The following is a 13292-nucleotide window of genomic DNA, read 5'->3' on the forward strand; positions in this document are numbered from 1 at the left end:
CTAATACAGTGTCTCTGTGTGTTATTTGGGGCTGATGCGACTCTGGGACTACACTGACAGAAAACTTCTTTTTTAAAAATTTATTTTATTTTTAATTTCTCACCATTTTAAAATTTATTTTTCTTATTTTACATATCGATCCCAGTTCCCTCTCCTTCCCTCCCTCCCTTTTTCCCTCCCTGCTTCCCCCCATCTCTTCCACCCTCCCATGTCTCCCAACCACCCTCCCATCCCATTCCCCTCATCCAAACTCCACAGGAAGGATGATACCTTCCAGGAGGGTTCATCTAAATCTGTCAAGTCATTTGGAGTAGGGACTAGGCCCTCCCTCCTGCCTCTAGGCTAAGGGAGTATCCCTCCATAGGGAATGTGCTCCCAAAGTCCTTTTGTGCACCAGGGATACATCCTGGTTCCACTGTCAGAGGTCCCTTAGACTGTCCATGCCTTCTAACTGAGACTGGGTGCAATGTTGGATTCCAAGCTATCAGTCTGGGGGCCCATTATCTTCTCCTTGTTCAAGTCAGCTGTCTCTGTGGGTTTCTGTAGTCTTGTCCTCCCTCTCTACATCTGAATTCCAGTTCGGCTTGAAAACTTCTTGTAACACCAAATCCTAGTTTTTTTTTTTTTTAAGATTTATTTAATATGTATTTTTTATTATTATGTATATTTATTTATTATTATGTATACAGTATCTTGCCAGCATGTATGCCTACATGCCAGAAGAGGGCACCATATCTCATCTCATTATGGATTGTTGCAAGCCACTATGTGGTTACTAGGAATTGAACTCAAGACCTTTGGAAAAGCAGCCAGTGCTCTTAACCAGTGAGACATCTCTCCAACTCCTTTTTTTTTTGAGAAAGGGTTTCTCTGTAGCTTTGAAGCCTGACCTGGAACTCACTCTGTAGACCAGGCTGGCCTCAGATCCACCTGCTTCTGCCTCCTGAGTAAAATAAAGGCATGCACCACCACCACCCAGCCTTAAACTTATTTTTAGAATTTATGATAGTAAAGACGTAAAGGAGAGTGTACTTTTTGGTACTTTTTGGTGAGGGGAATCTGACACTTTGTGGACTGCCTGTTTTCTGACCAAAACACTGAAGATCAGCTTCATCTAAGGGGAAGGTTAGGTTTTGACTCTTTTCAGAGTTAAGTGAACTAGTGATGAGTCCCTTGGGAATGAACAGTCATAGGACCAAGTTTGACTGAGAGACTTGGCATGTGGAAGTGCCCACAACTTGAAAAGCTAGGTGCTAATGGGTTCAAGTCAAAGGTTCCACAAAATTTGCTCACACTTGTAGGCCCTGACAGCTCAGTGAAAGCTTGTTCATCTCACATAGACCATGAGGTGCTCCCTTGGACTAATTATGTTGGTGCTCTGGTCCACTTCCTAGTTTTCTCTTCACGTAAAATTTCACATTGGGAAAAATTTGAAAAGAACACATTGCACTCTGTCTTTTGGGTCATTTACTTTGGGAAAGCACCATTTCAAGAGAAAGTTTATTCTTCAAGCAGGCAAGAGTCCCTCTTCAACCATTCACCTACCTGGTGTGGCCATAGGGAATCCCCAGTCAGTCCTGTTAGGAAGCCAGCAAGCATCCCTAGTTCCTTGTCTAATACAAGGTGTTGAGGCATATATTGCACTGGGAAATGAAGATGATTGTAGAAGGCTTAACTGATGATGACCAGGACACCAAAGTCTCATTGGATGCTTTTAGAATGTCAAGTGTGCCAACCTGGTTGGGTGATTGTGTGTTACTGTGTACTTCTTTGGTAGCAGGGAGCTGTTTGTATGGAATGGAAACTGACAAACTCCTAGGAAGTTGTGTTTTCTCTTCTCTTTCTCATTGTGTGAATCTGTGTGTCTACATTGATGAGAAAACCCATGCAGGAAGCCTCATGAAACCCAAGCTGAAACCTGCATGTCTAGTCAGTAGAGGAGAGGTCTTCACATCTCACTCTTAGCCCTGTGGCCTCCTATCATTCTCCTCAAGGCCAACTTCACCTCCTGGTTCCTTAGAGTGTAGATGAGGGGGTTGAGGAAAGGAGTGATGGCTGTAGGGAAGAGGGCAGCTGCCCCATCAAGGACGCTGTGGCTGTCAGGTCGCAGGTAGATGAAAGCACAGGGCACATAGTACACGGTGACAATAGTCACATGGGCTCCACATGTTGAGAAAGCTCTTCGCCGACCATCAGCTGTGCGGATTCTCAGGATGGCCCGAATGATATAGATGTAGGAGAGGAGGATCAGGGAGAAACAACTGGCAACCACCACTCCAATGTCCACAAAGGTCACCAACTCATTGACTGTGGTATCGGCACAGGCTAGCTTCAGAACTGCAGGAATGTCACAGAAGAAGTAATCTACTTGGTTGGGACCACAGTAGGGCAATCGGAAGGTTAGAATGGCCTGGATTGCTCCATGGATTGAGCCAGCCACCCAAGCCCCAGCCACCAGCAAGGTACTCAGCTTAGCAGACATGAGTATTGGGTAACGTAGGGGTTGGCATATTGCCAGGTACCTGTCATAGGCCATTGTGGTGTACAGGAAACACTGGGAGCTGCCCAGAAAGTGATAGAAATAAAGTTGGGCCACACAACCCCCAAAAGGGATGGGCTTAATGCCTGGAGTGAAGTTCATCATGAGCCGGGGAACAATGATGGTAGAGATGCCCATGTCGATGATGGAGAGAGCACCAAGGAAGATGTACATGGGGCGTGCATGGAGCTGTGAGTCTGCAGAGACTGTGATCAGGATGAGTAGGTTCCCCAGCTGAGTCAGGATGTAGATCATCAAAAAGAACACAAGTAGGAATGTCCTTAGCCTGGGAGGGTGGGGAACTCCTGTTAGAATGAACTCAGTTAAGAGCGTGTAGTTGACTCTTTCCATCTTTGGGAGATATGTTATCTAGAGGACAGACAAGCAAGGGTTAGCATAGGTGGCCTGAAGTGAGGGGGATTGAAGAAGGAGACTGTGGGAACCTGGAGCAGTGGTGGGGAAGTTCTGTGGAGATGTGACCCACGCAGAGGACCACCGCATTCTCTCTGCCAAATGCCAGGAGCATTGTAACTGAAAGCTCATGAGCACAGAGCTGTTCTCTCTCTCTCTCTCTCCTCCTTTTTTTTTTTTTTTTTTTTTTTTTTTTTAGTACTGAGTACTTATGAATGCTGGCAATCATATTACAATGACTAAATGGTGACTTTTTATTAAAAAGCCACACAAATCTAAAATATTATGATAGTTCCTGTTTACCTTTATTTCCAGCACTTGAATGGTAGAGGCAGGAGGATCAGGAATTGAAGATCTTTGTCAGGCACATAGAGAGTCTGAGCCAGTCTGAGCTAGCTGAGAAGAAAAAAAGAAAAGAAAATAATGAAAGCCAACCAGCTAATACAGGTAAACAGTGACAACTGCACTTCAGAAAGGGAACACCGTGCCAGTGAGTTACTGATTCTAGTTCCCTCCACCTACTTTCCAACCTCGATGAGCCAAGCAGGGCCTATGCTCCCACCTGAGTTCTGTGGTATATTCCCGACTAGGTTATCAACATCACTTGGCCAAGTGTGCCCAGGTGGCAGCTCTGATCTGCATGTCACTGGTATTCTAACTTTCTGGGGTTTCTAAGTCATAGTGTTAATGTGTTTACAACTAGAAGGCTTAGTCAATCATGTCTTTCCCTCAATAATACTCTGGGAAATAATTTGCCACCATTCACGTACCCAAGAGAATGATAAAGAAATAGTAAGATAGATCACTGCAATGACTGAAATGGTGAGTCTTGGTCATTATTAGAAATAAAATTAGGAACAGTGTGTATGTTTCTTCAGTTTTGAATGGGAGCATTTTGAGACAGGGTTTCTCTGTGTATCAGTCCTGGCTGTCTTGGAATTTAGTCTGTAGACCATGCTGGCCTCAAACTCATAGAGATTTTCTTGCCTCTGTTTCCCCTGTGCTGGCAGTAAAGGTGTGCGCCACCACCACTTGGCTTAGGAGCATAGGGAATTTGATACAGCAGGTTTAATCTGGGCTGTTCAAGTTCTGAGGTGTTTGTCTGGTAAATTACCAGAATCTTTACCTAAGAGGCATTTCTACTTTCTCTTCAGGTGCATGGCCTTTTCCTTTAGGTAGTAGTGAGGATATATTGATGGAGTTTTACTCCATTTTCTTCCTGAGTCTGTGTCTTTCTCAGAGTAGATTGTCATCACTTTCCTGTTACATATTCCCTAAATCCTTACTTTTCACACCATGTTAAGGAATGTTATTTTCTTCCCCCTCTTCTATTGCCTCCTCTTCCTTCCCTTCTTCTTTCTCTGGATCTTCTTCCTCTTCCTCCTTCTTTTCTTTCTTCTCTCCTCCTCCTTCTAACCCCAGTGCTGAGAATTGAATCTAGGCCCTTGGGTATGGGAGGCAAGTATCTATCTACGTTGAGCTACACCCCAGTTGAGAATGTTCTCTAACTACTGTCCAGAAAGAGTAACTTCTTTTGCAGAAGTTACCATTGCTAGTGAGTTGTAGTTCATTCTCAGTGTGAATTGCAGTCCACCAACAGAGATCTGGAGAGGGCAGTATTTCTTAGTCCTGTCCTTGGATGACAGGGCCTCTTATTAGGAGCATTGAAGGACATGGTCCTATTTATAACACTGAATGTCTATTTGATGTGAAGTCATTCTAGGTGTAAAATTTTCCTGTCATTTCTTTTTCTTCTCAGTTAATTATAAATATAAATAGGCAAGCTTCTCTTCCCCTCTGTCTGTCAACATGTTCCCTTTGGGTCATGGCCATTGCCATAGATTTTTTAAGCATGAAGGTTGTTATCTATAGAGCAACCACTCTATGATATAGTTTTGATTTTTTAATATACCCAGACCTGGCTCTGAGACAATTTAATGCCTTCCAAGGACAGAGATAGGGAGAAGAGAGAGAGGAAAGAACAGAGAATGGAGAAGAGAGAGGAAGGAAGAAGCATGGCAGAAAGGGAAGAAACCAAGTACTGGTGAAGCCTCATTTGGATGGGGATGGGGCTCCATGGAGAGCACTGGACAGTGGGATATGCAATACTCTGGCTTCAGACCCAGCACTGAGACAGTAACACTGTGGCCTCTCCTTCACTGGAGTATGGTAGTAAAAATGGGTAGAACTGGGGACAGTGACTTAATGAGGACCACACAGGATCACGAATAGAACAATTGCACACACCAAGACACTCTCATCCTCTCTGGCTCACACTAAAGGCAGTCAGTGAACTGTTGCTCCTAAGGAAGAGCGTTGGTGAAAGATAGAGCCAGTGACAGCTCGAGAGAGTGCACGTGATTTAACAGAATATTGTTGGAGAGCAGAAAGAAAAGTATGCCCTAACCCTCACCTGTATGTGAAACTAAGGTATTTGGGAACACTGTCCTGTCTCTTTAACACCCTCTGCATTAGCCACCAAGCCTCCAGATGATTCTAAGAGATGGGAGTCATACCGTGCTGGTGTGGAAGTGTGAGGTGTCAGCATCTACTGAAGAAGGTCCTTTTGCAGTTAGAGAGAAGGCATACACTCTTGCTGGAAAGAGTTCTACATCCCACATGGTCCTCACACTAGCTAGTGTGAGGAGCTGATAGGAGAAGACTCAGCTCTGGCTGGATTAAAGTAATGGACTGCCTGACTGATACTTGGATTATTTATTATTTGTGGATCTTCTTCTCCCCTTTCCTTGTGGACTGGGGAAGACTGAGGCTGTTACTAATGGTGGTCCCAGCTGTGATCTGATTTTGCTTTGTTTTCCCCCAGAGGTACTTATGTGTGTGAGTTTTTAGTGTGGGGATTGTTGTAACAGCACCCCAGTGAGAAGGCAGCTCTCGTGTCTGTAATCTGTCTCCTGGGAGATGTCCTTCCTTTCTTTCTTGCTTTCTCCAGGTTGTAAGACCAGGTGGGACAAGGTTGTTGGGGCTTATCAGGGCTTGATGATTTCATAACTGTGGTCCTCTTTCTCTCTGAAAACAGATTTTGAAGTTGGAAGGAGAAGAGGGGAAGAAGGAGGTGTGAGGAGTAAGTGGGAGTAGGTGGAGGACCAGGAAGGAGGAGGAAAAAGGGGGAAGAGGAAGAGAAAGAGGAGAGAGGAATAGGGCTGTTAAAGGTGAAGAATGTTTTTATTAGCATATTCACATACCATGAATTAAGCTTTCTTTGAATGACTAAGATACTATGGTGGATCTTCATAGATTAAGACTCTTAGGGTCTCCAGGCTACTTAAAATATTTATTTTATAGTTTATTTTGCTTTTGCTACTGGGTCTCAGGTAGTTGAAACTAAATTTGGACTCCTGACCCTCCTACCTCCACCTCTCAGGTAGCCAGGGTTATAATTGTGGTCACCACCCCTAGTGTTGCATAGGTCTTCTGATCCATCTATCAATGGATCCATCTATGAATGTCTTTACATTCATTTATTTTGTCTTCGTGTACATGTATAGTATGGAGCAGATATTTAGGCACTCCTGTTTAGTTCAGAGAACAACTTCTGGGGGCAAATTTTCTCTACACTGTGGGTTCTGGGAAACCAAGTCAGGTCATTAGATTTGGTGGCAAGGGTCTTTACTGCCTAAGCTATCTTGCTGGCCCCTATGTACAATATTTCAAGTCATTCTCTAGGAGAGTCACTATCTTTGTTTATTTCAGTAAATGTATTTATCTATTCAGTTTTTTTGCAAGTATACAAAAAAATGAACACGCTTTCCCATATCTCCTACTGTCCTGTTCCTGATTCCTACTCTCAATAATTTCACTTGTCTTCTAGGCTAATTTGCTTGCACTATTCACATGCATAATATCTTTTTTGATTTAATATTTGTTAGTTTATTTACATTTATTTTCACTTAGTTATTTGAGAGTGACTAGTTTTACACAATATGGTTTGATCATATTCACCTTGCTTCCCCCAACTCTTCCTAGGCATTTTGTAGGAGTATCTGATGGGGGATGTACAGAGTGAATTCCAGGTCAGGCAGAGAGAAACCCTGTCTCAAAAAAACAATGTGTGTGTGTGTGTGTGTGTGTGTGTGTGTGTGTGTGTGTGTGTAAAAGAAATAGAATAATTAAAAAGCCCTGTAAAGATGAAAAATACACAGAGAGTCTGGATACTGTCTGTTATTGTGTTGTCTTTGAATTGTTTGATTGCTGAGGAAAGAGAAACAGCTACTAACAGACATTTGATTATAAATGCTGCTGGATTAATCCAACATATATTTTTAAAATGCTTTGACTTCAAAATTTAACTCTAAGGACAGGTTACTTTGGAAAAGAGGTTCTATTTTTGTTTCCACAGAAAATAAAACGCTGTGGATTCCTTCCACACTATTATGGTTCAATCACACAAGACCCAGGTGATTCAACATTCAAAAACAGCTGAGATGATACAGCCTTACAGACTACTACAGCCAGGATTTGGCCAAGTTTCTATGTTTTCTAAGGATCCCCATGGTATTGATAGCACCCCCAAACAACAGAAAGCAGTTTGGAGATAATGACACCCAAATTCCCAAATATTGTTTATAGAAATAAATACTTTACATTGGTATGGATTTTGGTTTATTGATACAATTTAAGATCATTTTTATTATATGTATATTTCTCTTCTTGTTTAAGTATTGTGCTTATATAGCTCATTTAAAATGTAATATATAATTAAATACAGATTATATATAGTTACCTATAGTAGCCAAAGCTTATAGTTATGCTAGTTAGGTTTTCTAGATATACAGAGATATATTTGAGATGGATAGATAATATTCAAATCTTTCGAAGACATATAGAATATGACATTTAAAATGGTTTAAGGTTTTTCATGACAAAAAGATATAACTGCTCCTGGTAACACCAATTACTTTAGAGAGGAAGATAGGCATTGAAGAAACTCGTTTCTTTTTTGCTTTTGACATGACAAGACTAGCCATTTGGGTAAGAAACTGCTCTTGCCTGGACTGTTTAACTGTATGTTATATAAAGTGGACATGCAGGACTCATAGAAAGTCCTGCTAAGTTTGCCAAAACAAGATGGGACAGTCCTAAAGGTTCCTGCTTTTTGGAAGAGTCAACCAGACATTCTACAGGACACAGAAAAATGACTGACAAACTGCCAATGCAGATGGACAGTTTAAAATTTCCTGCTTTGCTGAAAAGTCTGTCAGACACACTACACTAAAGATGGATGCTCCAACATTACAAAAAAAACTTTGGGTGACTGTTCAAACAACAAGATGTCTCTGTCAATTCTAGAATTAATATACTATCCTTCTGTGGTTTTTGATAGAGTTGAAGACAAATAGTTATAGTTTTTCTTAGTAATGATAATAGACAAATTACACATAAAACTTTAGACTCACAATGATCAGATAGATGACAAAATATTTTCTTTAAATTTTGCCAAATGCTAATGGACTAAATATTGTTAACTATAGTTCTTACTTGATAACTGATTTGTTATATATAATTTTGCTATGTTAAAGTTAAAACCTATCTTTTTATTTAGACAGAAAAGAGAAGATGATTGGAGTCATCATTTTTATGTATGTTGTCTTATTGGTTGATGAATAAAAACACTGGCCAATGAGACAGGAAGATAGGCAGGATTAGGAGATGAGGAGGATTCTGAGAAAGTTAGGCAGAGGGAGCCCGCCAGAATAGTCTCCATGTAGAACAAAAAAGGAGCAAGAGGTCCGTGGACCCTTCTCCTATAAGATAAGACTAAATGGAAATACTTAGATTAGTGAAAATGGGTTAATAATTAAGACAGAGCTAGCCAATAAGAAGCCCTAGTCATCTGCCAACAGTTTAACTATTTAATATAGTGTTTGTGTGCTTATTAGGGGCTGAAAAGGGCAGTGGGTCTTGGTAGGACAAAAGAAACAACATGTATCCACTGGGACTGGGCTCCATAGTTCTGCATTTTGATTGGTTGTGGTTTTCTATAATGGTCTCCATTTGTTGCAAAGAGACATTTCCTTGATGAATGGTGAGGACTACACTTATCTGTGAGTATAATGACAAAAAATTTAGGATGCAGTTAGGGAATAGATGTTTTAGTAAAGTGGTGGTTGTAGGTTCTCCCCTAAGATCCATGATTTCAATAGTCCTGAATAGTTGGCTATATTTCCAGTACCAGGTGTGATTTCCTTCTTGTCAGTTTCAGGTCTGATTAGAGAACTGTTGGTTACTGCCCAGGTATGTGCACTACTACTGCATCCTTATGGTTATGGTGCCATGCTGGCCATGTTGTAGTTCATAGAAGTCATAGCTGGGTAGGACTGTTGGTTTCCTCCCTCTTTTGGAAGCTTGTACGGCACTTTCTAGCTCAGGGTCCTGTGGGTCCCGTGTCTAATATGTATGGTTGTCTTCAGCAATAGTGACATATCTTCCATATCTGGGAAAAACCAAGGGCAACAGCAATCATCTGTAAGGTTTGAAAGTCTGTTGGATGTCTCCAACCAACAACTCAAAAGAGGACTTATACAGAGTTGTATGTATTATAGTTGTTTTAAAGGTAGATAGTTAATAGTATGACTCTTTCTGACCTTTCAGACATCCATGCTGTTAACCTACCCTCCTCCCTCCTTTTTTTTTTGTAGTTATCTCCACTCCCTAATTACAGCCCCCCACTTAGCTGACAAGACAATTGTACCCTATCATTCCCTTCTCTATTGTTCCCCATTCTCCCATCCCAGTAATGGTCCCTTTATACTTTCTTGGTTCTTTATTTACTTCAGGGTATGTATTCACTGCTGAAGATTTAAAGTGAGGAGCCTCAGATAAGAGAGTGGATCTCTGTGTGTTTGAGGCCAGCCTGGTCTACAGAGCTAGTTCCAGGACAGATTCCAAACCCTGTCTTGAAAAACAAAAACAAACGAGAGAGAGAGAGAGAGAGAGAGAGAGAGAGAGAGAGAGAGAGAGAGAGAGAGAGAGAGAGAGCACATGTAGTAACTTTTGTCTTTTTGGGCAAAAAAAATCAAGCAAAACAAAGAAAACAAAGCAAAAACAAAACCAGAGAAGAATCTTGTTGTGGAAGCTGTCGTGTGGTCCATTGAGTCACACAGTGTACCTTTAGTTCATTCATCTCTGTTTGTAAATGTTCCCTGCCATGAGCCTTCCTTGATTCTTTGATCCATTCATCTTTCAGTAATAAGCTGCCTAATCTCCATGAGTTCACACATTGTAACTTTTTTTTTTCTTTTGTGAGACAGAGTTTCTTTGTGTATACCTGATAGTCCTGGAACTCACTCTGTAGACTAGGCTGTTCTTAAACTTCTGCCTCCCAATTGTTGGGATTAAAGATGTGCACCCCACCCACTGCTCATACATTGTATCTATCTATATGCAATGTAGGAGCCATAAACGAGAGAAAACATGTTTGTTTTCCTGAGACTGGCTGATTCCCCTTAATGTGATGATTTATAGTTTCACCCACTTTCTTGGATTTGACATAACTTTTCTTTATGACTGTGCAGATTGTTTACCCATACTACAGTTTCTTTGTCATGGGCCCTGAATTTAGCTGCTGTGAATTGTGTTGGAATGAAACGTCGATGTACAAGTGTCTCTGTGATACACTGGTGTCAAGTCCTTTGGGTAAATATCTAGTGTGGTTTGTATGTATACCCAATGAGACTCCATTGGAGGAAGCTAAGGGATAGACTCTGGGTTAGGGATGGCAGCTCCTGTCTACTTCCCCTCTCAGTTCTGGGATCCCATCTTATATAGACTCATGCAGGCCCTGTGCTTGCTGCTGCAGTCTCTGAATTCACATGTGTCCTGTTGTGTCTGGAAGACACTGTGTCCCTGGTGTCCTCCATCCCCTCTGGCATTTACACTCTTTCTAACTCCTCTTTCACAGGGTACTCTGATCCCAAAGGGGGGGGGGGGCTTGAGAGAGGCATTCCATTTAGGGACGAGTGTTCTAAGGTCTCTCACTTTTTGCATAATGGATGATGTCTTTATCTGTTCTTCTGTTGAGGGGCATCTCAGTTGTTTCCAATTTCTGGTTATTATGAGTAAATAGGACATCAATGAACAAGTTTGACCAAATGTGGTAGGATGAAGCATCTTTCCTTTGGGTATATGTTCAATAGTGATATAGATGGATCTTGACAGTATTGATTCCCATCTTCCTGAGGAACCACCACACTGATTTCCATAGTGGCTGTACACATTTTCAGCTCCACCAGCAGTGGAGGAGTGTTCCTCTTGTCCCCATCACTGCCAGAATGAGTTGTCACTCGTTTTTATTGATCTAAGCCATTCTGACAGGTATAAGATGAAATCTCAAAGGAGTTTTGATTTGCATTTCCCTGATGGCTAAGGATGTTGAACATTTAAGTATCTTAAATTTGAGTTTCCTCTTTTGAGATTCTCTGTTTATATCTGTACCCCAATTTTAGGTTGGGTTATTTGCTTTCATGATATCTAGTTCTTTGAGTTCTTTATATATTTTGGATATTAGTCCTCTATCAGATGTGCAGTTAGTAAGAATCTTTTTCCATTCTGCAGACTGCCTCTTTGACTGAATGGCAGTGTCCTTTGCTATGCAGAAACTCAGTGTCATGAGGTCCCATTTATTAATTGTTGATCTTAGTGCCTATGCTAACAGTGTTCTGCTCAGAAATTCTTTTCCTGTGTCAATGATTTCAAGGCTAGTCCCCACTTTCTTTCCTACTAGATTCTGTGTATCTGACCTTATGCTGAAGTTCTTGATCCATCTGGAGTTGTTTTGTGCAGGGTGTTAAATTTGGGTCTATTTGCATTCTTTTACATGTCATCCAGTTAGACCAGGACCATTTGCTGAAGATGCTTTCTTTTTTTTCCCATTGTGTATTTCTGGCTTCCTCATGAAAAATCAGGTTCATAGGTGTGTGTGTTCATGTCTGGGTCTTCAGTTCAATTCCATTAATTGATGTGTCTGTTTTTGTGCCAATACCATGCTATTTCTATTACTATAACTCTGTAGTACATATATATAGTTTCAGATAGGAGATAGTGATACCTTCAGCAGTTGTTTTATTATTCAGGATTGCTTTAACTAGCCTGAACTTAGTGTGTTTCCATATGAAGCCGAAAATTGATTTTCAGTTTCTGTGAAGAATTTTGTTGTAATTTTAATGGAGATTTCACTAAACTTGTAGATTGCTTTTGATAGGATGGACAATTTCACTATATTAATCCTATTAATCCATGAACAAGGGGGGAATCTCTCCATCTCTAGTATCCTCTTTCATGTCTTTAACTTTTCATTATAGATGTTTTTCTTTCCCGTACTTTGTTTGAGTTACCTTAAGATATTTTTTTTTAAGTGGGGAGGCTATTATGAAATGTATTGTTTCTCTAATTTGTTTCTCAGTGTTTTTGTCATTTGTATATAGGAAGGCTATTTGGTGAAGCTGTAGCACAAACAGCCATGAAACATGCTTTCTATTCTTCAGGATTCCTACCTAAGCAATCACATAGGTTACTAAGGAAAAGTTCTGTTTCAGAGCTCTAAGAACTATAGTCATATAGAGAAGAAGACAGAGGTTATGGCCAAGAGAGTTAGGGAAAGCTCCTTTAGGACGAAGAATTTTTCTACCAGTCTTGAATGAAGCTTAAAATACCAGCTAACCAACATGAAGGAGGAGGAGGAAGCACATTTAGATATGGGACTAAAGATGTGGGAAAGCACACAGAGTGTTTAGGGGATTGCAGGTAAATCAAGGGGGATGAACCAGATGAGGAGGTAGAGGTATTTTGAGAGATGAAGAACATTGCAATTGGATATGCAGGACTTTGAGTTTATACTCAGCGCCCACCTTTGTTTTTGTTTTTTTGTTTTTCCTGAGACAGTGTTTCTCTGTGGTTTTGGAGGCTGTCCTAGAACTTGCTCTGTAGACCAGGCTGGCCTCGAACTCACAGAGATCCGCCTGCCTCTGACTCCTAAATGCTGGGATTAAAGGCGTCCGTCACTAACGCCCGGCCCCACCTTTGTCTTATGCAGTGGATAGCCAGTGAATGCTCAGAAGGAGAAACATGAAATATTTAGTTTTCAATTTCAGAAAAGAACTGGTAGTGCTGTGGTGAAGGATTGAGTGACACAGAGCCTGAGGGACATTCCTGGAGGCAGAGTGGACAGAACTTGGTGTATTGCTCCATGGAGAAGTAGAAGATGCTGAATGGACACTTAAAGGCTCTAAAGAGTTCCCAAGGAGCTCACAGACTCCAGACCAACAGCTGGGGAATCTGCATAAGACCCACACTAGACCTGAATGTGGTGTCAGCTGGGAGGCCTGGG

At 41.3% G+C, this 13292-nt stretch overlaps 1 protein-coding gene across 1 annotated transcript; it reads right to left on the reverse strand.

The window, feature by feature from the left end:
* Window positions 1-1948: 1948 nt before the first annotated feature.
* On the reverse strand, window positions 1949-2890 carry LOC127216259 (olfactory receptor 10G3). The gene has a single exon (XM_051176880.1). The coding sequence runs from the start codon at window positions 2888-2890 to the stop codon at window positions 1949-1951; it is 942 nt and encodes a 313-aa protein (XP_051032837.1).
* Between the last annotated feature and the right edge of the window lie 10402 nt (window positions 2891-13292).

The sequence above is a fragment of the Phodopus roborovskii genome, unplaced genomic scaffold (assembly GCF_943737965.1).
Source record: "Phodopus roborovskii unplaced genomic scaffold, PHOROB, whole genome shotgun sequence".
Lineage (NCBI taxonomy): Eukaryota > Metazoa > Chordata > Mammalia > Rodentia > Cricetidae > Phodopus > Phodopus roborovskii.

What these genes read in the sequence shown, in the direction of transcription:
- LOC127216259 (XM_051176880.1), bottom strand. Translation starts at nt 2,890, where the DNA reads ATGGAAAGAGTCAACTACACGCTCTTAACTGAGTTCATTCTAACAGGA.